This window comes from Eulemur rufifrons, chromosome 5 (assembly GCF_041146395.1).
Source record: "Eulemur rufifrons isolate Redbay chromosome 5, OSU_ERuf_1, whole genome shotgun sequence".
Taxonomy (NCBI): Eukaryota; Metazoa; Chordata; class Mammalia; order Primates; family Lemuridae; genus Eulemur; species Eulemur rufifrons.
Genome location: NC_090987.1, coordinates 20,330,656 through 20,358,140, shown reverse-complemented (window position 1 = coordinate 20,358,140; position 27,485 = coordinate 20,330,656). Strand labels below are relative to the sequence as shown.

At 35.8% G+C, this 27,485-nt stretch overlaps 1 protein-coding gene across 2 annotated transcripts in view; it reads right to left on the bottom strand.

Moving 5' to 3' along the window:
- The window catches only part of DYM (dymeclin), a 281,123-nt gene that overhangs the window by 118,977 nt on the left and 134,661 nt on the right, over positions 1-27,485 (bottom strand). Inside the window, exon 14 of one of the 2 annotated variants that reach the window (XM_069468007.1) lies at positions 16,696-16,860. The exons of the other annotated variant lie outside the window; for it this stretch is intronic. Within the exon in view, the coding sequence (XP_069324108.1) occupies positions 16,696-16,860 (165 nt within the window). The remainder of the gene's footprint in view (positions 1-16,695; positions 16,861-27,485) is intronic. 2 annotated transcript variants of the gene reach the window in all.

The window sequence follows — 27,485 nt, the reverse complement described above, 5'->3', positions numbered from 1 at the left end:
CTAATATATCAGAAATCCCATTAGTATATTATGTTTTTCAGTGGAATTGTACATTAAACAAGACAGTTCTAGATACCACTAATTTTTAATCATGGCTAGTTTAAAACAAAAAACAATGAATTAAAATTCAAAGCTGAATAGGACATTATCATAAAGATATTTTTAAATGAGATGATGTATCTAAAACTAACAGAATGAAAACTAAACTCTCCTCAAATACTTGAATAACAAATATTAATAGGCTTAGGAAATAATTTTTGTATGTATACAAACATGGGTCATCAGAAGAAATGTCATTTGATTATGTAAGAGGGGAAAACCCAGCTTTTCTAAAACCACATATCAGAGAATGCCACCTAAAGAATCATATTAGGAACAATAACATGATAATACACACAGCTTTTTATGCTAAAAAAAAAACTGCGTGTATTGGGAAAATGAGTTCTATGGTTTTGGTTATGGAGAGATATGTCAAACGTGCTGTAAATCAATAAGGCCACTTTAGCCTCCAAAAAGATTGATCCTTTTTCATTTTGAAGTTAAAGAGCACTACTCAAATAAGTATGTACAGTCCCCAACACATAAAAAGCAGTGATTTAAGTCATGTGTCAACAAACTCTAATCCAAGAATACAAATACACCGGAGCTGAGTTAACTCTAAGGCAATTATTTTAAGAGTTCATTTGGTTGTTTGGGGGTAGCATTCTCACTATAGCAGAGCAAAACCACCACCATTTTTGAGTATAAAAGGCATTTCAAATCAAAGCCAAACTGACTTGGTTTTATTTAAAGAAAAGATGCATATGAGGCAGGAGGTGGAAGTACTCTATACAGGGAGAGTCCTGGTTCAATTTTGTTTCCTTAGGCCCACCAAAGCTAGATGGCGTAGCACAGAAAGTGTGTATTCTTAATGCATCTTGCCGGTGGGTAGCGTGTGGCACACAGACAGGCAATGGAACAGGTAGGTGAACCTTTAAGCTCTATCTGTTAAGAGAGAAGCTCCCCTCAAGAATATGAGCACAATGGCTGCTTCTTTTCCAGGGCAAAAGAACTTTGCTTTCACAGTTTTGATCAAAACCATTAGATAATGTACTGTTATCACATTTTGTCCCCAAAGCAGTTTGAAGACCAATCTATATTTACTCTCTGCCGAACAATGAGCTTAGCCCAGAAATGACAAATAACAAGCATGTGGCAAACAGAGCAAAAGAGCAATAAACACAAACAATCCAAAAGTCACAGGCTTAAGTGAGCTACACTTACAACTTTGTAACCAATGCCTCTCAGCTTATACCATGATTCTACCAGTGGATCACCTTTCAATAGAACCACAGGTTGTTACTATATGTATACAATGTATATGTATCAATGTATAAACAGGTTATTATTATCAGTATTATATTCACAAGAGGAAGGGAGAGACTAGAAATCTAGACAGTGAGGGTGAAACAAAATTTCTTTAAATAACCATGGTAACAGGAAATACCACAAGCTCCTGCAACAGTCACACCAACTGTTACGTAAAATTGGTAGCCTGGATACCTTATGCATTTGCTGCTTAGTACCAGGCACAGAAATTAAATGACAGTGATTCTTCAGAAGGGATATTTAAAAACTAATGAAAACCGAAGCTCTTTTCCTTCCTTTAAACTACAGAATCACAACACATCATTTGGGTGCCTGCTACAGTAATACAGTGTTATGTAAGATAAGAAAATAACAAGAATAAAATAACCATGGAGCAGATGATTGCCCATTGTGTTTTACTTAATCCGCAAAGACGCTCTCTGACTTGGCCATTTAAGGACAGTAAGAATTCAGAGGCTATTGTACAATCAGCCAAACTATGAAAAGTATTCCCCAAACATAGTTTTCTTACTGAACACATAGAAATAAATTATCCTGCAGCTTCTTATTCACTGATTTTACATAAATTTGTTAACTTTTTTCTTTTACTTTTTAACATTTTACAGAAAAAAAAAACACTAAATCATTGTACATAGCTCTACTGCAATTTTTTAAAGTGATTTTGGAGGTTTTGGACTGAAGGATATTACATGAAACTTGATGGAACCACCTTAACCCGACATAAATTGCTCTCTCTGCCCAGATCCCCAATGCCACAACCACAGCATGCTAGGATGCTAAGGTTTCTACTGTCTCAAATAACAGGGACGGGAACTTCCTATTGGCGTATAATATGTGCTACTTGAAAATAAATGCACATAGGAAAATAAATTAATAGTATCAACGTGAGGTATAAGAATGAACTTAAAAGTAAACATTTAAGTCTATATAAATTACCTGTATAAAAACGTACATACAGTTGACCCTTGAACAATATGGGTTTGAACTGCACAAGTTCACTTATATGCAGATTTTCTTCTGCCTCTGCAAACCCCTGAAACAGCAAGACCAACCCCTCCTCTTCTTCCTCAGCCTATTCAATGTGAAGACGAGGATGAAGACCTTTATGATGATCCATTTCCACTTAGTGAGCAGTAAATATATTTTCTCTTATGATTTTCTTTTCTCTACCTTACTTTATTGTAAGAATACTGTATAAAATACATATATTATATACAAAATATGTTAAATGACTATTTATGCTATTTGGTTAAGACTTCCCATCAACAGTTGCCAATTAGCAGGTTAAGTTTTGGGGGAGACAAAAGTTGTATGCAGATTTTTTTTTTTTTTTTTTTTGAGAGTCTCCCTCTGTCTCCAGGGCTAGAGTGCAATGGTATCATCATCATAGCTCACTGCAACCTCAAACTCCTGAGGTCAAGTGATCATCCTGCCTCAGCCTCCCTAGGAGCTGAGACTGTAGGCATGCACCATCACGCATGGCTAGTTTTTCTGTTTTTTGTAGAAATGGGGTCTTGCTCTTGCTCAGGCTGCTCTAGAACTCCTGCCTCCCGCCTTGGTCTCCCAAAGTGCTAGCACTACATGCATGAGGTTCTTCTGCTCCCGGCTGTATGCGGATTTTTGACTTGGAGGTGGGGAGTTGGCATCCCTAATCTCATGTTGTTCAAGGGTCACCTGTATTTGGACAGTAACTATACTTCTAAAACTCCAGGAAAGCTTCTGCTTATTTGTTTACTTGAAGTTAGAAGAATGATGCAATTGTTAGTCACTAAGAGAAATGACAAGGAAGCTATCAGACCATTCGTCATCATTATAAATTATATTCAGTTACTAATTGCTCTTATTTTTTCTCTTCCCAGTAGTAAGTAAAATGCAAAACTTACCCTTTGGGTTACTCTGAAAATCTGCCTTAAATGTTTACTTTATGAAATCTGGTTAAAAACTACTTGAGAATACCGTGTATGTACTATTTGAGAAGAAAAATAAATTAAGCCTACAACAAAAATTAAAACTAAACTTAGGCCGGGCGCGGTGGCTCACGCCTGTAATCCTACCACTCTGGGAGGCCGAGGCGGGTGGATCGCTCGAGGTCAGGAGTTCGAGACCAGCCTGAGCGAGACCCCGTCTCTACTAAAAATAGAAAGACATTATATGGACAACTAAAAATCTATATAGAAAAAATTAGCCGGGCATGGTGGCGCATGCCTGTGGTCCCAGCTACTCGGGAGGCTGAGACAGGAGGATCCCTTGAGCCCAGGAGTTTGAGGTTGCTATGAGCTAAGCTGACGCCACGGCACTCACTCTAGCCTGGGCAACAAAGTGAGACTCTGTCTCAACAAAAAAAAAAAAAAAAAAAAAAAAAAAAAACTAAACTTAGATATTTTAGATATGACCCTATGAAATTTTTACAAGGATCAGTAGCTTTGGAAAATAGGAGACAATGTATGTTTAGACAGCAGAAATCAGACTAAATGGTACATAAAGAATTTAGAGGACTAAAAAAGATGGTTTTGAGTTTCTTCTGTGTTACTACAGTCTCTACTTCAATTTTAAATCTTAGCCAGCTTTATAAATTATTTCCAAGTAAAAATGTGAGTGGGTAGAGAATAGAAGATGTTCAAGAATTCAGTCATAAATATCTTTTAAAGTATATAATCATCAAATAATATCAAATTTGTGGTGAGCTCCAGGATGGGTCAAAATCATTTCAAGGACAAAGTTACTTAATGCATTGACTGCTACACTAGAAAAGAATTTTTTTTTTCCTTGGGGCCACTGTGTGTTATTATGAAAATAGAATAAAAACTTAGAAAACAAAATGATCCTTTCTAATTTAATGAAAAATTTGTTATTTTTTAATTGTTTTCTGTGTGTGAGTTATATGTAACTTGGAAAATAGTTCATGTGGCCCCCAAGGTGAAGAGACGTGTGAGTTACACATGCTTCACAAGACCCTGGGCTCAAAACCAGCATGAGTGAACTACAATTTGCATGGCAGTTAGTGTGTTTAATGAAGTCATACTATAAAAGTATTCTTGGAAGGCAGTATAAGGTCAAAAGTATGGCTTTTGGAGCCAGATAGTTTCCATACTGTCTTTACCAGCTTCTCACAAGTTATTTAATCACTCTGTGCATTAGTTTCCTTAACCATAAAATAGGAATAACAACATAGTATCTTATAGAGTTGCTTTGAGGATTAAAATAAAAAATAGTTAATAACTACAAAAAAATCATTGCCCAGACACAATGTCATGCAGTTTTTCCTCTATGTTTTCTTCTAGTAGTTCTATAGTTTCAGATCTTATGTTTAAGTCTTTAATCCATTTTGAATTGATTTTTCTATGTGGTGTGAGACACAGTCCCAATTTTATTCTTTTGCATATGGTTATCCAGTTTTCCCAACACCATTCATTGAAAACTGTCCTTTTTTCATTGTATATTCTTGACACCTGTGTCAAAGCTCAGTTGATCACAGATGCATGAGTTCTCTTCTGGGCTCTCTATTCTGTTCTACTGGCTGATGTGTCTACTTTTACACCAGTACCATGCTGTTTTAATCACTATTACTTTGCAGTATACAGCAGTTTGAAATCTGGTAGTGTGATGCCTCTAGCTTTGTTCTTTTTTTCTCATGATTGCCTTGGCTTTTTGGGATTTTTTTGTGGTTCCATATGAATTTTAGGATTGTTTTCCTATATCTATGACAGATGACACTGGAATATTGATAAGGACTTCACTGAAAAAACAGCTGAACTCACAGAAGCAAAGAGGAGAATGATGGTTATTAGATGCTGTGGGGTGGTGGGAATAAGGAGATGATGGTCCTCACTTAGGAGGATTACGTTTGTTCTTTTTTTAAGATGCTGCACAACATATGGTGAATACAGCTAATAAGTGAGTTCTGTACATTTCAATAGTGTGAGAGTAAATCTCTAATGTTCTTATCACAAAAAATATTTGAGGTGATGGATATATTAACTAATTTGATCTTTCCACACTGTATTCAAAAATCATAGCACTACTTTGTACCACATAAATATATACAACTACAATGTCAATATATAATAAAAATAAATTTTTTTAAATTAAAATTAAAAAATAGTCAATAATTGGAATAGCATCTGTTACAGATTAAGAGCCCAATAAATATTAGCCATTATCACCACTACTGGACAAAGAAAATATTTTGTATGTATGCTCTCTCTAATATGTAGTCTTTAAAAAAATCTATACAGCACATCTAAAGTTCATTTAAAAATTAATTTTTAATGAACTGCCTCTTATAGACAGCTAGTTTATAGAATTGTTGTGCAGAACAAGTGACCTCTTAGAACATATTTGATAAGATCAATATAAGAATGCACATGGAAAAATGCCAAAGTAACTCTTCAATTCCTGTTGCAGTTCAAATCTATAAGAAAGAGATTTTAAAATACAACAGAATCAAACTGAAAATTTAAAATCTCAAAACATGACATGTTTTAAAAATAGAAGAAGCTATCTACTGAGAATAATTCACTACGCACATGTGTGGTGAGATACATTTCACTTTATAATGCTGTGACATTCAATAAGATGAAACTTTGATCAGAGCAGGGACTCCAGAGAGACTTGGATTCTACTTCCATCTTGTGTGATCTTTGCCAAACCATTTAATTTCGTTGTATTCTCTTCTGCTTCCTCATCTTTTATAACATAGAAATAGATCATTTGGTTGCCAATATAACTTACATAGGATTAGAATAAATGTCATTTCCATTCTGTAGCCAAATTGAAAAGGACTTACCTTCCTAATCATGAGCAAGATGATTTAGTTACTTAATGCCAGTAGGTGAAACATTAACTTCTGATTTACATCACTGTCTATTTAAATTCTGAAAGTCAAATAAATGTAAGGGCTGGCATCATGATGTGCCAAGGCATGGAGAGTGGGTGGAATCACTTTTCTCCATATATGGGAAACCCTGTATGTTTAAGTCTGTTAGACATTTAGTAACCAAGAATATTTCTATAATAAGCAGTTGTGCAAGTGTGCATGTCTGAATATGTACATGAAATTCCCTGCAAATGGCAGCCCTGAGGGAAGAGCATCCAACTTGGGGAATTTTGTACCCACTCCAAATTCTCCATACATATAATTTAAATTGCATGAGAAATTCTAATTTGTGATTTAGAGTGTTCATATTCAGGAACTCTGGTCACACCTATATACCCAAGGGTACATCAACTGAGACCCGAGTGCCTCTTTCACCAATGATATCTATACCTAGGAGCATTTGATGGAAAAAAAGATCTACTAACATTTTTTGGATCAAATATAAATCTCACAATTTCCTGAGGGTCTATCACTTCTTTCTTTGTTTTTATATGCCAAAATTCTCATGACATCCTTCTCACAGATTAAAATTTTACTTAGTATCTTTTGTTATATTTTAGTTATTGATTTAATCTCAAGTTCTTCCATTTTTGAATGATAAATTATACAATACAATCTGGTGATATTTTAGTGCAGATCACCGTGGCAGGATAGTACAACATTTATTTTGGGTGCTGTTTTAATGTTACTGTTGGGCTTCAATAAATCTTACCAATACTCTTATAAGTAACACACTGAAAATATTTTTCTAAACATTTCCAATGAGGTATAAGTTTGGTTGCTTTTCTATGAAGTAATTTTGAATTAAAAAGGGAATGAAATAGAATTTTTAATACATACAATGATATGTTTTCTTATGTCTTACCTATATTTCTGAAACTTCACTCTGTTACTACCATTATAGCCATTAGCCTCCATAATTTATTTATGCCAAAGGAAACTTTTATGGGGTGGATGTTGGTGGTAGTAAAGCTTGTTAGGATTACTCTTTTCAAATTGTTTTCCAGTGTTGCTTCTTAAAATTCAAGAAGCAAAATTTTATGTAAAATAATTTTCCTTTTCCCTCTATAAGCTTAGCTAGACCTGTAAGAGTAAATGTCACATTTAGTGATTTTTTTCTTCATGCTTTTGATTTCTTTAATTAATGGTCATATATATCTTCCAACACTTTATTTGTATCTATATAACAAGATGTAATAAAGAGCTCAGTTCACTGTCTTCCCAAAGTCTTGTGTTACTTAAAAATTCAGTTTCTTTTTTTTTCCCTTTTATTTTTAGTTGACAGGTAATAATTGTACTGCTCCCGGCTAAGATAATCTCTGAAGTGGTCATTAGTAGACTGGCCAAGTCTGCAAAAAGTTAACTTCAGTAAACCACAACTATTCATTCTCAGCAAATATGAAGCATCTATTGTATGCCCAAGTATCATACTAAGTGCTAGGGGTCAGTGGTTAAAAAGTCTACACATGCACACATTTTCTGTCCTTGAGGAACTTACAGTCTACTCAGAAAGAGAAGGGGTGGGGAGAGGGACGAAGAGGGAACACGTGTGAGAGAGAAAATATAATATTAAGCATAACAATGGATTGCGGGGTTGGGGCATAGGGAAAACCTGTCTGAAGAAGCGACAAATGTTAAGAAATACAGAGTAGGGAAAAGACAGGAAAGGGCATGTGAAAAGTCCTAAGATGAAAAAGAGGTGAGTAAATCCCGGAAAAGACAATTGGTATGGCTAGACAGTGTACCATCCTAAGAGCAAAGAGAAGCCACTGAAGGGTTTGAGCAAGAGACACAATCCAATGTAGAATATATGAAGAGGCTTGTTAAATCAGGAATTAGAGGTGGGGGTGGGAGTGACGGAACTGGAGGAGGAGAACCAGGTAGGGGTCTAGGTGTGAGACAACGACTGTCTGTGCTAGGGTGGCTGGCAGTGGGGAAGGGGAAAAGAGGACAGAGTCAATTTGTATTTCGGAGGTAGCACTGAAATGGATATAGTGAGGGTAAGTGTAGGGCATGAGGTGAAAAATGTAGACGATTCTCATGTAACAGCCACAAGCAACTTGATTGATGCAGGCACCATTTACAGAGATGGAGGAGATGAAAAGGTTTATGGAGAAAGCTCAAGAGTTCACTTGGGAGAGGGGGCACACGTGAGGTGTGAGTGGCGGTGTTAACAATAAGGCAGTTGACAGTGTAGGACCAGAGCTCAGAGTTTGAGCTGGAGTTATAGATTTGGAAAGTCTTGGAACGTGGATGGCATGTTAAGTCACAGAAACTGATGAAAATGCCTAAGCTAAGAGTTTAAGTGAAAAGAGAGGAGGGCCTTAGGGGCAAGCTTTAAGAAATTCTAATATTTAAAACAAAAGAGCTTAAAAAGAAATGGCAAAAGGGTGGGAAGAAAGCCAAAAGTATGTTGTCACAGAAGCCGAGAGAAGAGGGTGGGGCCAAGCTGTCCGCATCAGCTGGGAGATCAAGCAGAGAGGTTCTGTGCTTCTCAAGCTTTGCCCTCTCTTCTCCCCAATAATGCACATCAATGATTCATTCCTACAGTTCTTAAGAAGAAGAAAGAAAACCCCAAACCAGCAAACATACTAAGTGAGGGAAGCGATTTTTTAAAAATCTAACCGTCTATTGTATTTTCTTACCAACCTTTCTGATCTGAATTTACTTGTCCTGTTTTGACTTAGACTGCAGTGAGCACTATAGCCGTAAATCTCGGACTGAACACCACATTACAGAAAATGGAAGCAGCTTGATGACAGGATCAAGTAGTGAATATGTAATTCAAAAGGAAACCATAATGGTTTAAGTGGGATAATACATTTCATTTCATGCCACAGAAGTGGGACAGAAATCAATAAAGCACACAGCCACAACAGAATTATTAAGACAGTATCATATGCATGAAAAATTATTACTGTGGCTTCAAATACTTATTCATTACAGATTTAGTGAGTAGCATACTACAACCAGACCATTCCAGCAATTTTTAAAAACTCTTTGGAGGAAACTCATTAGAACTTTGTCTAAGATTTAGACTGAAGATGCAGTCCTTTGAAAGCAATAAAATGGCACCAGATGTGATTTTTGTTTTTTAACCACAGTATAGAAGACATGACAAATGGGTAAAAATACTTCTAAATTTCAAAGTGCTACAGTTTAGATATAGACATGATTTAATGTTGTACTTAGAATTATAAACCCATTTGGTTAAAAAGAAAAGCCAAAAAAATGTAAATCTATAAAAATTCTAAATTAAACCCTGAGAGAAATTCGAGACGATCAGATTGGGGAAGCCCTAAATCTACTTCCGTAAACCACTGTAGTTCTTTGCCAACTAATAAAATGATAATACATTATGTTGGCAGGGGGGGAAAAAGAAAAGAAAAGCCAAAGACATACATGTAACTTGGGGCAATGAGAAGAAGGGCAAAGAAAAGTGAGAGGATAAGCTTATCATTTAAATTGGTACAATTTTTAAAAATCCTAAGAGAAATTTGAAATTATTTTAAAAAGAAACATCATGTATATTTTACCAATGTTCTACTACTTTTATATATTATCTAGTTTTTATATACACACATACATTTTTATATAGCTGTTCTAGTAGTGGTATATAATTTATTATTCTTTTTTTACTTAACATTATATCAAATCTTTTCCATGTTTCTACTTATTTTTCTTTGTAATATTTTAATGACTACATGATATTCCATTGATTTGATAGGATATAGTTCATTTGACCAATCTTTTCATTTATTCCTAAATATAACTCTTTGCTCAGGTTATATTCTTTCTTGAGGATAAATTTCAAGATATTAACATTTTAATGAATTTTGGTAGATATTTCTAGCATATTTCTTTATAGAACCCACTATTTTTCACCATTTTTCAAAAGTTTTTTAATTGACAAAAATTGTGTATATTTATGATGTGCAACATGATGTTTTTTTATATGTATACATTGTGAAAATGACCAAGTCAACTGAATTAACAATCATTACCTCGCATACTTCGTTTTTTGCAGTGAATATATTTAAAATCTACTCTTAGCAATTTTCATGTATACGATACACTGTTAATAACGGTCATCATTTTGTACGACAGATCTCTTGAATCACCATTCTTTATATTATACATATAACTTACAACTGGACAATAATCCAGGATTGGGTAGTATACCGTGTCTTTAGTATACTGAAACAAATCTCAAAATGATTGGGCAGTTTAAAAAGTCTTTACTCTTAAAAAAAAAAAATCAACCTTTACTAAACTGAGTACACAAAACTTTTAATATTGAGTATTGGTAACAAGAATATCTCTAGCACACTCTTAAGGTATAAAATATAACCACACAAATGATACATACTAAATACTTGCAATGTTGATAAGAACTAATTACATGCACAAAAGTAACAACAGAGTTCCTACTTATATGTCATACTATACCATTTCAATGTTTAAGTATGTTCTCTTAATATGGTTCTTTGATTCATATTTTTCAAAATTCACCTCGACTGAAGCCTTCTTTTTGCATCTCTCCTGCCACAGTGAGGTAGTCTCTGTGTTAGTCTATTATCTAAATTCAGATTCTTTCCTCTTAAATTCTTTTAAATGCATGACAAACATCAGAAGAAGCATGCTTTGACTATATCACACTCATGCTCAAAAACACTAAGTAAAATTCAAGTGCCTCCAGAAATCCATACACAAACAAAAAAATGCTAAAAAACAAACATGAAATGGTCTGGTCTAGCATTTAAGGCTTTTAAGAGTCTGGCCCTAGACCACATAACTAGTTACAATACTGATTAATCCCACAGATAAATCTGCTTTTGCCAAATGACCCTATTTATTGCCCCAGAATACATCACATGCTCTCTCATACGTGAACTTCTGCACTTGAGTTTTTCACATCTGCTATGCCAATCAAACATTATCTAGCCTTCATTCCTACTCAAATCCTACTTGTTTGAGGATGCTTCAGATCCCTGTCAGGTCTCTTTTAATATATTACTAATTTATACATTACTAATTTTATATGTAACAGTACAAGGCAATGATTTTTCCCAATGGTTTTGTCTTATCTTCCCGAGTTCACCATGAACCCCTCTTGCTGCCTGGCACAGGACTAACCACACAGTAATCACTGTGTAAGCATTTGTTAATTTTATTACCCAGGAAAGGAACTCTCAACGGTGTGGCAGAGAATGGCAGTTGTCCCCATACCTGTCTCTTCTTTTTACCTAATAAGAGAATTTTTAGCAGACCACATGGCCACTCAGCTAAAAACTATTTCCAGCTTCCCAAGCAGGTATGACTAACTTTTGGCCAAAGGGATGTGTGATGCCTTTAAAATGGAAATTTACATCCTACTCTAGTCCCTTCCCACCCTCCTGCTCTTGGGAATGCAGAACTTGTGGTGAGCCATTCCAGACTTTTTGGAAGAGAGCAAGACACTGGAGGTGGTGGAGCACAAGAGAGGAGGACTCTGGGTCTTAAAAATTCTATGGGGCGGAGCTGCCACACCAGCTCAGACTTTTATTTGAGAAATAAACTTCTATCTTCTTCTTCAAGCCACTGTTATTTGGTGTGGGGTAGGGGGGAGAGGCTTTTACAGCAGCTGTATCTAACACTCTAACTAAATCAAGTTTGTCTTAACTCCAAATTTAGAGGCAAAAATTTCAATTTCTGTTCTCTTGGAGAAAGAGTTCATAATTTAACCCCAAAAGGTCAGGAACCAAAGTATTAACTAGCCACGGACTTCCGTGTTAACATGCTTAATTTTATAAGAAGAGAACATAACGTTTTGAACTGAATATGCGTTAGAACATAATTTTTTTTTTTTTTTTTTTTTTTGTTGAGACAGAGTCTCACTTTGTTGCCCAGGCTAGAGTGAGTGCCGTGGCGTCAGCTTAGCTCACAGCAACCTCAGACTCCTCGGCTTAAGCGATCCTACTGCCTCAGCCTCCCGAGTAGCTGGGACTATAGGCATGCGCCACTATGCCCGGCTAATTTTTTCTATATAGATTTTTAGTTGTCCATATAATGTCTTTCTATTTTTAGTAGAGACGGGGTCTCGCTCAGGCTGGTCTCGAACTCCTGACCTTGAGCAATCCACCCGCCTCGGCCTCCCAGAGTGCTAGGATTACAGGCGTGAGCCACCGCGCCCGGCCAGAACATAATTTTTAAAGACTGATGATGCTCTTAGCCTTCCAGTGTCAGGCAGCAACAATCTGAAGCCCTGAGTTATAATAATTTAAAATAAATTGTGCTACAACAGAATTATCTTGACGCTGAACTTTCCCTGTTTCTCCTTGCCTTGGGTTCAAATTATATTAGAAGCTATATTTTTGACAGCAGCAAAATACATAATATATAGTCTATTAAAAGAAAATAGGTATTTTCTTACTTCACGGATTTCTCATCAAACTTATTCACGCTGCACCCTGAAACCTAAGTAGAACTTAAAATTGGACATAAAAACGTAAGCAAAGCATTTGACTTCATGTAGTTACCAGCAATTAATTAAAAAAATTCTCAAATGCTCATTCAAAATTTGTAAATTTGATTTCTAGGGAAGTCAAATCTAAGGTTGATAACTCAGAGTTGACCTCAATGCTTCTTGAGGTGAAACGGAGGAAGTACCAGATCTGACAGGCTTATAGCTTTGTGAAGTCTAAGAGAAAGGGAAAAAAATTAATAGATAATTAAATGTACAACAAGTCTAGGGAAAATAGTTTGTAGGGAAAATATCTGGGAATTCTAGATGACCCAAGGTGTGCCAGTTTTCAAAAATCAGTGCAGTGTTAGGACAAATTAAGAGTATAACTATAATTTAATTTATAATATTTTAAATTATAAAGCATAACTGAAATATTACATTCAATTCTGGATTCCAAATTTTATGATGGGTGCTGTCAAATATAGATCATCCAGGAAGATAAGAAGAAGATGGAATAAAAAAATCATCTGTTGTCAGGAATGGTTGAAGTAACCAAAGTATTTAGCCGAAGAGAAAAAAATTAAGGAGAACCAATGACAGGTATTTTCAAAAAACCTGAATAGATCTCATCAGCAGCACAGTTTATACATTTATGTACTTCTCCCAAGCACAGAGCTGTATCCAATATATGAAAATTATTGATAGGCAGATTTAACAAACATTTTTCTAAAAATAAAACAGCAAGAACTTTACTGCCTCCTGAGATTAAGAAGCACCCAGAAGCTATCTTCCAGGGAGGCTATACAAAGAATTCTTACACTGGGAAGACGTTTGCAGCAGAATAACAGATTTCTATCTATAGCAGCAATTCACGTTAGACTAAGGTAAAGTTCTTTCTTAAAGAATAAGCTTATATTTGTCTCTAGGAAACGATTTACATTTTAAACATTTTGCATAACCAAATGCTATGTGATTTTGTTAAGTGAGTCTGTGATTGTTCCATTCAAATATTTGACTTGGTTTTTCTTTCTATACAATTTAGTTTTATTGAAAGAAAGTCTCCCAACTGCAGGGTCTAGACTATACTCGACCATAGGTCACTGTGTATGCAGGATGTTAGTCACCTGCAAATGAACACAACATGAGATACTTCCTTCTATGCAAATCACACCCCCATTCTGAGGTCTGTCCTAAATGGAACTGTGCCCAGTGTACAGTCCCAGATCCCAAGTGGTAGGGCAAGGAGTGAAAGCCAGTGGGCGGTTGGGGAGAGGGGCCTTAACTCCAGAGCCTGTGTCCCTAACGACTGCATTGTAGTAACACTGTATTTCTTTTCTGTTGTTCAGAAAAAATGGGCAGGCCTGGCAGTCTTGGAGGCCCAGAGACAGCATACCTGATACAGCAGCCCTGGAATGAAGGGAGAAAAGATGGAAGATTGTTGGAGAACAGTCAAAATGCATTACAAAAGCTATAAAGTTTCCTCACTCACAAGGTGTCCTCAACTACATACCTAGGCTGTCCAGGACCTGACATTGCATTACAGATGCACCCTAAAAGCTGTTCCGTCTTCAGGAGGGCTTTGTATTGAAAAAAATACCCTTTGGAGGCTAAAGACCTTAAAACCCTAGCTGACAGTACTCAGGAGGGAAAGGAACCCAAGTGAGTAAGGGATATGAGGGTTCCAGGAAAGGCGCTGAAAGAGGCAACAGAAAATAAGAAAGGAATTCTAAACTGACTTAGAAATTGAGTACAGATTTAACTCTGCAGTGGTCAGGTGAAGGGGGCCTCAGGAATCGCAGCGTCTTCATCGTCTTTCCCCTCTCAGTGTTTTGCTTTTGTTCCTCCATACTTTGTTTTCCTTCTCCTTCTCCTTTCATTTCCTTTTGTCTTCCCTGTTGATTGTGTATTTCTCTCTCTTATGTGCTCCTGCCAGGTGAGAGGTGTGACTCCAGAGGAAAGGAGACAGTGGCCTCTATCACAAATGGCAAACAGTAAAACCTGCTGCCAGCAGCATCACTGAGGGTTAACATTGGATCAGGCATGAGAGGCTACAGGATGTGTAACAATAAATAAGAATATGGTGTTTACCCCCAGGAGGCTTACAGTGTCCACAAAACCGCAGGACAGATAATATACACACACAAAGAAAATGTACACAACAGATAAGATACACATAAAGAATAAAGAGGAACAGCATAGTGTAATGGTTATCTTTATGTGTAAACTTGACTGGGCCATATGGTGCCCAGTTGTCTGGTCAAACACTAGTCTAGTTGTTGCTGTGAAGGTATTTGCAGATGTGATTAACATTTATGCTCAGCTGACTTTAAGGGGAGCATTTTACCCTGTATAATGTAAGTGGGACTCATCCAATCAGTTGAAGGTCTTATAAAACTGAGGCTTCCTGGAGAAGAAGGAATTCTGTCTCAAGACCACAACATAAGAATCCTGCCTGAGTTTCTGTCCTGATGGCCTGCCCTGTGGATTTAGGATTGCAGCATCAATGCTTACCTAAATTCCAGCCTGCTGACCTGCCTTACAGACACAGCCCCTACAATCACCAGTCAATTCCCTAAAACATCTGTCTCTGTCTCTCTACATATACATAAAACTCTCCTATTGGTTTTGTGGGGAATCTTGAGTGATACACTAGTAAATAAGGGTTAGGTCAATTATGCTGCCCATTTAAGAGGGTCAATGATCAGCAGCAGCTCTCCCCATTCCTTGCAACCAGATAAGCTTTGTCTCCAATTACTAAGAGTATCATTCACTTACCTGATATTCACTCACTTTACCTAAGTCAGTGGAAAGTCATTGGCTTTAGTTTGATAACTTTGATAAATCCTTCTATATTATATACTTAAGAGTTAATTCTATTAATATAATTTTCACTTGCTTTTCTATCCCTGGTTTGATTTCTCAAAAGTACCTATATTGACTCAATAAAAGCCTGATCAACATCCTCATGAGAGTCTAGAAAATCTTTCTGCTACCAAGAAAATCTGTCAATGTATATGCCACATCATCTCCCTCTCCTAATCATCAAAGTGTTTTCACTTAGATATAATGTGTAGTCTAAAGCTTTTGTATGTTTCTTCATCTGGAAAGGTCTATTTTAATTCTAAATGTTTTCTATTTTCTTGTTAAGGTTGTCATGGAGTTTTTTCCTTCTTCATCTAAATCATCTGGCAGTGAAGATATTGCCTTAAATTATCATATCTAGCTAACAGTATAGTGCTGGTATAAGTCATCTCTTATAAAAAAAAAAAAGTGTGTTAAAAATGTCAACTGCAAAGTACAAAGCAGTAATGTCACACTGCCCCTCCATTTTGGTGCATGATACACACTAAACAGCAGGTGCTGACGTTCTGATATTTGAGATGGATAGCTTGTCTCTTTCCTACTACTCCCACCATCATTATGTTTAATCTACATTCATCCATGACACATCGAAACCTGCTGACTTTGTAACTACTCTGTATGTAAATAAAATGAGTAAGGAATGCAAAACTCAACAGGAAAATAATTTCTGCCTTCCTATAAAATCAAACCTGCTCAACTGAATGTGCCTCTATTAGAACATGGGTGAAATCCTACAGCTAGCTCTCAGGTGTGCTCACAAGGCGTGAAAGAGAACTCAATGTTCATCTGTATTTCTTAGTAATTGTACAGGCTATTTTAAATACAAGTGAGACAGAGCACTCCAACTACCATAAATTAAGTCAGAAGGCTTCCAAATGGAACAAGGTATAGGAAAGTTCTGGCAAGTTTACAAAACTGTGTGGTTGAAAGTTTTCCTCTTTCCCATGAAACATAATATAAAGCACTTAAGAGGACATTTGAAAGGAAACAAATCCCAGCTATTATTTTAAAGAATTATTTAGTATCATTTCAAATATAAATTTTCTCTTTAAGCATTTAATTGACATGTGTCCCAATAAAACATGCAATTATCAATCATATGCAACATGCAGCATGCAGTAAATGGACAGCAGAGGTTAATAACCTGGAAGCATAGGATCTGAGAATGTGAGAGCAAGTTAAAGACAAGAGTTCCTCTCCATTGTCACTGAGGGTCGAGAAGCAATGCTGAAGCGTAGAACAGTGAGAGTGGGGGAAACACAGTTTGTCCAACACATAAACATATCTCCGCAAGTGGCGGCAGGTATAACTGAAAGACAAAGGTAAAAGGAGAGAAACAGAAAGAGAGGAGTTTTCCTTTGAAAAAATAAATCATTCTTTATGTCCTCAAACCTTTCTCTGTATCTTCGCTAGATGGTGCCAAAGAAAAACGAACCGTTAAAAGGGAATATAAAAAAGATAAAAAAGAAAATGAACAACCCGAACAAAAAAGACCTGAACTTCACCAAAAAAGATATAGATGTCAAATAAGCACCTAAAGAGATGCTCAACAACATACTTTATTAGGGAAATACAGAAATCAAAATCTACTGACCCATTAGAATGGCCAAAACCCAGAATGCTAATAAAACCAAGTGCTGACAACGATAGGGAGCAGCGGGAGCTCTCATCTATTGCTAGTGGGAATGCAAAATAGCACAGCCACTTTGGAAGAGTTTGGCAGTTTCTACAAAACTAAACATACTCTTACCACACAATCCAGCAATTGTGCTCCTTAGAATTTACCCAAAGCAGGTGAAAACTTATGTCCACATAAAAACCTACATGCAGATGTTTACAGCAGCTTTACTCATAATTGCCCAAACTTGGAAGCAACCAAGATGTCCTTCAATAGGTGAACAGATAAACTGCGGTATACCCAGACAATGGAATATTATTAAACACTAAAAAGAAATGTGCTATCAAGTCATGAAAAGGCACAGAGGGGCTGGGTATGGTGGCTCACGCCTGTAATCCGAGAACTTTGGGAGGCCAAGGCAGGAGGATCACTTGAGGCCAGGAGTTCAAGACCAGTCTGAGCAAGAGTGAGACACTGTCTCTACTAAAAATAGAAAAAATTAGCCAGGCATCGTGTTGTGTGCCTGTAGTCCCAGCTACTTGGGAGGCTGAGGCAGGAGGATCGCTTAAGCCCAAGAGTTTGAGGTTGCAGTGAGCTGTGATGATGCCACTGCACTCTAGCCAGGGTGAAAGAGCGAGACCCTGTCCCTGCAAAATTGAAAAATAAAATAAAGATAAGACAAGACATGGAGGAACCTAAACGCATATTTCTAAGTGAAAAAATCCTATCTGCAATAGGCTATATACTCTGTGATCCAACCATATGACATTCTAGAAAAGGCAAAACTACAGAGACAGTAAAAAGATTAGTGATTTCCACAGGGTAGGGAGGAACGAGGGATGAAAAGACAAAGCCCAGAGGGTCTTAGGGCTGTGAAACTACCCTGTGTGATACTATAATGGTGGATACATACGTTTGTCAAAACCCATAAAATGCACTACACCAAGAGTGAACCCTAATGTAAACTATGGACTTTGGGTGATAATGACTTATCAGTGTAGGTTCATCAATGTAACAAATGCACCACTCTGGTACAGGACGTTGATAGTGACGGAGGTTGGGGGGGCAGGGGGCATAGGGGAACTCTTTGTACTTTCTGTTCAGTCTTGCTGTGAACTTAAAACTGCTTTAAAAAAGAAGTCTTTAAAAGGATAAAAGATAGATTCACAGGGAGAAGAGTCTCAAAATATGAGGTGGTCATTAGTGAACCACGTAAAATCTGCCTTAATAGAACAAAGTGATGCAGTGCTACAATGCATCCCTAGTGGACAGGCAGTAAGACTACAATAATACGGAAGATGCCATGGTAGAGGGGAATACTGAAGTAGGAGTTAGAAAACCCAGCTCATCCTTCGGCAGCTTTTTAACAGTGGGTATGTGATCTCTCTAAGCCCCCATGCCACAAACAGCAACAAAGAAATAATAACTTTAAATTTCTTCACAATTTTGAAATGATTATTACAAAAAAGTAAAATAATAAGAGGTATGATAAAAATTATCATAGTCAGAACAATTTCGCTGATGTCACATTTCAGGCCATTTAAAAATAACAAGTTTGAAAGAAGAAAATGCAAAATCAATCTGACCAGATGAATCAATAAAACAGTGAACATATATGAAGTGATATGCCCAGACCACTAGTCTTTGAAAACCACATCTAGAGAACAACACCAAAAGCACATCAAATTACCAAGAGAATGATAGGTGATTTTTAAAGTATGTTGAACTCAAAATAAAACTAAAATATTAGAAAATCTGAAATGGCAAATTTCCACAAATGAACAATCCACTCATCCATTCAACCACTAACCAACCACAACCAATCAGCCAAGTAGTATCTACTCTCTGCTGCATTGTAGGAACTGTGCTGGCACGAAGATAGGACGAGGGACAAAATGCACACAACCCCTCCCCTTACGGAGTTTGTACAACCTAGAGGGAAGGACAGCTATGAGAGAATAACATTATTAACAAAATAGGATAAAGTTTAAAAATCTTTTAAAGTAAGCGTATACTTACGTAGATATTTCTACTGAGTCTTGGAAAGGACTAGAGGACTCAATCCACCAAGGGAAGGCAAAAACTTAAAGAGAACATTAAAATTGTATTCTTTAAAAATGTGAACCACCACCACCAAAGAAGTGATCACAGTTGATACTGTCATCAGTAATGAAACAAGTAAATATCATGTCTCCTTATATGATCACAGCATAGCCAAAGTCTAATCCTGAAAAATCAGACAAACCAAAATTGAGGGGCATTCTCAAAACAAGCAAACAAACATGTTCTGCATTCTTAAAATTTTGAAGGCCATGAAAGACCAAGACAAACCAAGGAACTGTTCCAGATTAAAGATTATGAAAGAGGACAATTAAATGTAACATATGATTCTGGTATTAGATCCCCAACTATGAAGGAGAAAATGACATTTTTTTCCTAGAAAGAAAATTAACAGGAAAAATGGCAAAATTTAAATGCCTATAGATTAGACAGTAGTATTTTTATCATTAATATCCTGATTTTGATAAATGTCCTTGTTTTTAAGAAATACACACTGAAGTATCTTGTATAGGAAACGCATATCCCATGCCAATAAACTTATTCTCAAACATTTCAAAAAATGAGAGACAAACACAATGATAAAGCAAAATGTGGTAAAATTTGAACATTTGGGGAATGCGAGTGAAAGATAAATAAAAATTCTTTATATAATTATTGCAATTTTTGGTAAGTTTGTAACTTCAAGATAAACAGGTTTTAAAAATAAGTATTAAAACATTTAAAAACTATGTTTTAAAAATCTGAAAACAATGAAAATTGAAGTGGACTTTTTGATCAACTCAAAAATATCCATTTTAAGATTATGGGATTCAAATCTAGAGCCCTAAAATGTCATTCTGACCTCTACACTTAAAGCTTAAGACATCAGAAAAACTAGAGCGTGGGAAGTAAGCAAATGTGGTCTGGAGCTATCCCATAAAAAACAGTCACTGTAACTTAAGAGTTGCACTTTCATAAAAAATAAAATTTCCTTAGTGCTTTCTTATATGAAAACGTCCAAGATTATGCAACGTAAAGTCCCAAAATGTTACTTGATATGGTTATGCTCCACCAAAATAAAGTATAAAAATGTTCTGTCCTAGAACAACAGTCAAGTCTCTCAAAGATGGCAAAAACCACAAACAAAAGAGTGATGCTTAAAAAGGACCCCAGAGTCAAGTTATTCAATAATGTATTTCACAGTATTTTGACAAAATCATAACACATTTTCATAGTAACTGTTTACTAACTTATTTTCTTAGTTATTTATACATTTAAAGAACTTACCATAAATGGGTTAAGGACATGAACAGAAACTTTTCAAAAGAAGACAGAATAATGGCCAGCAAACATATTAAAAAATGTGCAACATCTCTAATCATTAGGGAAATGCAAATCAAAACCACAATGAGATATCACCTAACTACAGTAAGATTGGCCTTTATCAAAAAATCCCAAAGCAACAAATGCTGGTGAGGATGTGGAGAGATAGGAACACACTTACACTGCTGGTGGGACTGCAAATTAGTGCAACCTCTGTGGAAAAGAATTTGGAGATACCTCAAAGACCTACAAGTAGAACTACCATTTGATCCAGCAATAGCACTATTAGGCATCTACCAAAGAAACAAAAGTCATTCTATAACAAAGATATCTGCACTTGAATGTTTATGGCAGCACAATTCACTATAGCGAGGATGTGGAAACAACCCAAGTGCCCGTCAGTCCATGAGTGGATTAATAAAATACGGTATACGTATGCAAAGGAATACTACTCAATTATAAAAAATGATGGTGATCTAGCACCTCTTATATTTTCCTGGATAAAGCTTGAGCCCTTCCTCCGAAGTGAGGTATCACAAGAATGGAAGAATAGGCATCACATGCACTCACCATCAAATTGGCACTAACTGATCAACACTAAGGTGCTCACACAGTAGTAATATTCCTTGGGGATACGGGGGTTGGGAGTGGGTAAACTCACAATTAACAGACGTGGTAAGCATCATGGGGGGAAGGTCATGTCTCAAATCATGGTTGGGATGTGGCAAAATTATAACATATAACTAAAATGTTTGTACCCTCATAATTTCATGAAATAAAAAAATTTTTTTTAATGCATAAAAAAAAGAATTTACAAAGAAAAATGAGATTACCAGGGGCAGGTTAAACTTAATCCAGACTATTCAGAATATTCTGCATATCCTTTTCTAATCCCCATTTTCCTTCCTTCTCTTTCCCTGCTCCCTTCCTTCCTTCCCTCCCTCCTTTCTTCCTTCCTTTCTTTGAGAAAGCTTGTTAGCAGACCTATTAATAGATTTTAAAATACCAAGAAATTAAATTAATAATAAATGTTTAGGACCTATGTAAATAAAATTACAAAAATTTAACTATTGGGCATAAAAGAAATCTTGACTAAGTGAAGAGACAGCAGCATGTTTCTGTATGGGAAGACAAAATATCATAAAGAATGCCATTATCCTTCAGATTCCAAATCTCAATAGTAATATTTGATTTTGACAACATAATTCTAAAGGTGGTTCCTGAATTTTTTTAGGTGACCGTTTTAAAAGTTAATAAAAGATATGGATTCCTTTAGAGAAAAATGTACCAAGTTATATATATATATATATATACACACAAATTTTATATAAAATTTCAAGATCTTCACGGAGCCACTAAAGCCCATTTATATTATCCTCATGCCTCAGATTCATGAAATGCAAGTACTGGACTCCTGTACAGAAGAAATAGGTAAAATGAGTCAAGAAGACTTTGAAAAAGAAGCGTAATAAGGAAGGATTTAACGTATGTTATTCAAATACATATATCTGACAATATGTATAACAATTAAAGTGAATGGTACAGGAAGAAGAACAGACACATGAATATAATAGCATAGAAAACCTTCAACAGAATCTAGTACGTAATGAAGGCTACATTTAAACTTTGGAAGGGGCTCTGCATAACTGAATAAAAACATTTCACATGTCCACTGAAAGAGGTGATATTAACAAACCTGTAAAGGGGCTTAGATGTGAATAAGATGATTTATTTTAGTGGACAGAACTATGAGGATTCTTGAAAATGGGCACATTTTCACAGGGCTGGGAGGGCGCAGCAGGTCATCTTGTCCAATCTTCCACCCACGGAAGAATGTCCTTCTAACTACCCCTGCGAGATGTTCATGCTGCTCTTACTATACGTGTTTAAGCAAAAAGGAACTCTCCAATTTGACAAACAGCCCATTCCCCAGAGAAGTAAATATAACAATTAGAAAACTTTTCTTAAAAAATTCCTAACAGCTAAACCCTATTGTCCTAACTTCTACCCAGTAATGGAACCTGGAATTAGATACACAAAATCTAATTTATGATTCCCTACATGGCAGCCTTTAAATATATGAAGAAACTGTGAATCTCTTAATCTTTTCTTATCTGATTAACATTAAACATCTGTTCTTTCATCTCTCAGCGGCTATGGTTTCTAAATTCTTCATCAATCTTGTCACTCTCCTTTGGATATTCTCATTGATTAATAAGCTTCTCAGCACATACCAAGGGCAGGGAAGAATATTATCTCACTGATAGTATTTATAATTGCTGGTGCATGGTGATGACAAAAAAAAAAAAGACCAACTTTTTGTTGGTTTTAGTATAGTCTTGAAATTCTTTACACACTGAGACAATAAATCCCCTTATTGCCTGCCCAGATCCAAGGTAAACCACTCATATCATCCCACCCTTGGTACAACACTGCTCATTCTTAAAATATGGCAAAAAGAACTAAATATATTATTCTAGATCTGCCATGTTCTATTAATGCAATTATATATATTCAAAAAATAAAGTTAAACCATAAAGAAAAAATTCCCTCAAATTGAAAATTAAAACAAATGACTTTAACTGTGTATCAAGCAGTGATAAACTACACAAAGAATTATTCTGAATAACTTTAAAATGTAGAATTGACTGTATATACTCAGTGGGATATATTCTAAGAACAAATACAGACACAAAAAAAAATCCTAAACTTCATTTACTGACTTAGTAAGATTAATATTATTGTGAAATAATTATTTATACACACAGTAGAATAAAGAGAAATATTACATTAATATTCAAAGAATCAAATCAAAATTTTTGTTAAATAATAACCTTAAATTTGAGTCAGAACTAAAAGCATGAATGATCTTTTTCCTTTTCCAGAATTTATATTTTCCTAGCTTTGTACATTGAAGAGACCTAAAAGAAATTACAAACTCCTTGACAATGAACACCTACCCGATCACCTACCAACCAAACTGCAGCTTCTAAATATCATGTCCACTAAAAGAAAACAGAGCTTCTTGGAAGAATGGCTGTTTCTAGGACTGAGACAGAAAATGTACAAATGAGCCTCAGACATCCTCTCAGCCTAAAAGCAAGGAAGCAAGGAAACTATCAAAGACAAATGGGGTTTTATCAAAAGAACATTAAGAGACAACGTAAGGGCTTCCCAATGGCCACAGATGAAACACTCAGAAATCAAAAACAATAACCACTCGGCAAGTGACTGAAACACAATACAAATATAAAAATCCAGAAGTTCGTAACAAAACAAAACTAACAAATGAAAAACCAACCACCAAAACTGCATTGGTTACTACTAGAGGTAACAAAGGCATCCATCTCTAGACCTGAAAATTAAATACTGAAAAGAAAAAATTAAGCATTACTTCTGTCTTTCTAACTAATCACAGTTGATCAGGAAAAATTCTTTTTTATAGAATTATACCTAACAAATATGCATATAATATTATAATTAGAAAATTGTCATTTGGTAGCCTGTTATAACTAATTCAGTTAAAGATCATTAATAGAGAAGATCATTACATGAAAGAACAATGGTGAAATTTGGAATGAAAGGATTAAGCTACCACCATCTGAACCCACTGATCAACCTTAGTGCGTATCCTATTATCTCCAGGATAATTAGATATTATATATCTCCTGCTATGATGCAATAGAAAATATACAGAAACACTCATTAAGTATTTTTGCCAAAAAAACTGAATCTAAATGATCTATCCTCTAAAGTTAATTTTCAGTTAACAGGAGAAATCAATGAGAGAGTACAAATTAAAGGACGTGGGAAGGAGCAAACAAACAAATCCAGAATGCAGGATATTCTGTAAGACAACTAACCTCTTGATCAACTAGTCAAATATGTGAGTTAAAGAGTAAAAAAAAGAAAGGAAAGCAAAGGGTACTGCTCTAAATTACAGATCAGCAACTTTTTTCTTAAAGGGACAGAGAGTAAATATTTACAGTCCATACTGTCTAACCTACAACTGCTTAACTCTGCAATTGCTGTGAGAAAGCAGCCATAGAATACACATAATGAATGTCCCTAGCTGTGTTCTAATAAAACTTTATTTATAAAAACCTAAGACACATGACTAATCAAATGTGGTGTGAGGATCTTGTATGGATCCTGATTTGAACTATCCGAAATAAACAGATTTTTAAAAAGATAACCAGGTACAATGTGAATGTGGGTTTGGTATCAGATGATATTAAGGAACTGTTGCTAATATTCTTGGGTGGACAAACTAATTAAATAATCAAACTGATGTCAATGGTTAACAAAGTGCTACAAGTGAAACTTAAAATAGGGGAGACTTGACCCGATCAGATAGGTAAGAGAAGGTTTTTATAAAAAGTAATGATTTGGCCAAGATTTAAAGGATGACTAGAGGTAAGTAGGAAAATTACAAGCAGAAAGAACACAAAGGACTTGGGCTGGAAGGAAACATGTCCCCATGTGTAAGCAAAGGACAGTGTGTCAGAGAAGCAGACCTTGGGGGAAGAGAGAGAAAGGTGGACTCACAGACGATTTGTCTTTATCCTAGGAACAATGGGAAGCCCCTGAAGTATATTAAGCAGAGGAGTTACAGGATGAGATCTGCATTTTGAAATGATCAGTGTAGCTGCAGACCGATGAAGCAAGAGTTGATATCAGATCTGATAAAAGTCACTGCAGTACAATAGAGACTAAGGTGGTGATAAAGGAGAATGGAAGGATTTAAGAGGTAGTTATTGACAAGACTTGGTAATGAAATGGATATGGCAGGTGAGAGAAAGTGAGTGTCAAAAATCACTCCTGGGTTTCTGGTTTGCATAAAAGATTGTGTCACTCAGGCAGGAACAGAGAAAGAGGATCGAGGAAGGCTGGGAAAAAGCAAGACTTCCACTTTGGACATGCTGAGTTTGAGATGACTGCTAAATCCAAAAGCTGACATTAAGTATCTGACTGGACATCCAGGTCTGAGGATAGAGGATAGGGCTAGCCAGATATATGTTTGTGAGTCATCTGTATACAGGGGGGAGTGGCTGTGACCATCTAGGAAAAGGGGAGACAGAGAAAAGAGAAGAGGGTTGCTATGGTCTGAATGTTTGTGTCCCCTCAAAATTCATATGTTGAAATCCTAACTCCAAAGGTGGTGGTATTAAAAAGTGGGGTCTTTGGGAGGTAACTGGCATTAGATGAGATGATAAGAGTAAAACCCTCATGTATACAATTAGAGTCTACTTCCTCTCTCCACCGTGTGAAGGAACAGAAAAAACTGCCATCTATGAACCAGGAATCATGGGCTCACTGGACACCAAATCTGCTGGTGCCCTGATTTTCAACTTCCCGGACTCCAGAACTGTGGGAAGTAAATGTCTGTTGTTTATAAGCTACCCAGTTTATGGTATTTTGTTACAGCAGCCCGAACTGAGACATGGTGACCCTGAGAAATGCCAACATTTAATAGTGTCATAGATCACTTTATATCTACATAGACGAAGATAAACTTTTACAGAATTTTAGAGTGGACCAAAAAAAAAAAAAATCATAAAGAAGATAAGGAAACCAAAAAGAGATTGTTTTGAGGAAAGAGTGGTTAACAGTGTCAAACATAACTAAGAGGAGCAAATAAGACAGAAAATGTCCACTGGATTTGGCAAAATGGAAGTCACTAGTGACCAACAGTCCTTCTTGTTCATGACATTAAAAATACCATTCATTAAAACACAGCCCGAATGTAGGGCTTCTGAGATATCTTTAATCCCACTGATTGGCTTATTTACATACATTAAATATACGTTAAGTTTCCAGGGGAGATTTTTACAAATCAAAAAATTTATAAAATAGCATACACATACAATTTTACACAGTATAAAACTTACATATCCAAGAAAATAAGCAGAGGAAAATCTGCGAAGAACGTTAGGAAACTACACAACAGTGGTGGAGGCACAGCCCTTGAAGCATTTAACTCCTGGCAGCAGAAGTCATTTTTCCTGGAGCTGAATCTACTGCCAGCAACGAACACCCTGGGAATCTCCAGTATGAAGGATTAACAGACTGGCTCTAGCACTGGAAAATACATTGAAAGGAACAATCCAGTACTAGCTCAAAAGGGATGAAATGACCTAATATGTCACTGCCAGATCTAGAAAGCAATGGAAATCATAAGAATAATAATAAAGGAGCTCTTTTACAATATAACATAATATAAAAACATCTTTTCTGTGAGTTATTTTATCTCAGTTGCTGAAGAAATTCAGACTAAGAAATTCCTAAATTTGTAGCATAAAACAATTTTTAATCGATTAAAATTTATACTGTCATTGATACTTGAAATTTAATCACATTCTTTGCCGATTTAAAAATCTTCTGATATAAATTGTATCAATAAAGATCTAAAACTTAAACATTTATAGAAACTTAAAAAATAGCCAAATATTTTAGATGACAATTTCATAATGTCTTTGTCAAATTACTTGCTTTCTGATTTTAAAATATTTGTTAGATTCAGGTATAAATTTGGTAGTAACTATGGGAATAATTGAGGAATAATTGAGGGACAAACTTTATTTCCAAGAATATTTTTGAGAACTTCAATGTCTTTGAAGACCTGATCACAGTTTATAGAATCACATTGTCTTCTTCACAGAAAACAAAGTAGTTAAAGGCATTGATTTTCATACACTACCAAAGCAAAGGGGTCAAGGCACTTGAATAAATTTTTTTTCAAGTTTTGTAAATAGTAAGGGTCAGATGTGCCAGGTATATAATAAAAAATAGACTAAGCAGACGGAAACTTACATGGTACTCATTAAGTATATCACTGTCCCTTGTTTTACAGATGTAATAATCTATATTTACAGGTGTGGATAAACAGATCAATTTATTACCAACATTCCTTTCTACATGGCATGTGTATAAAAAATGTCCTTTGACTCTGG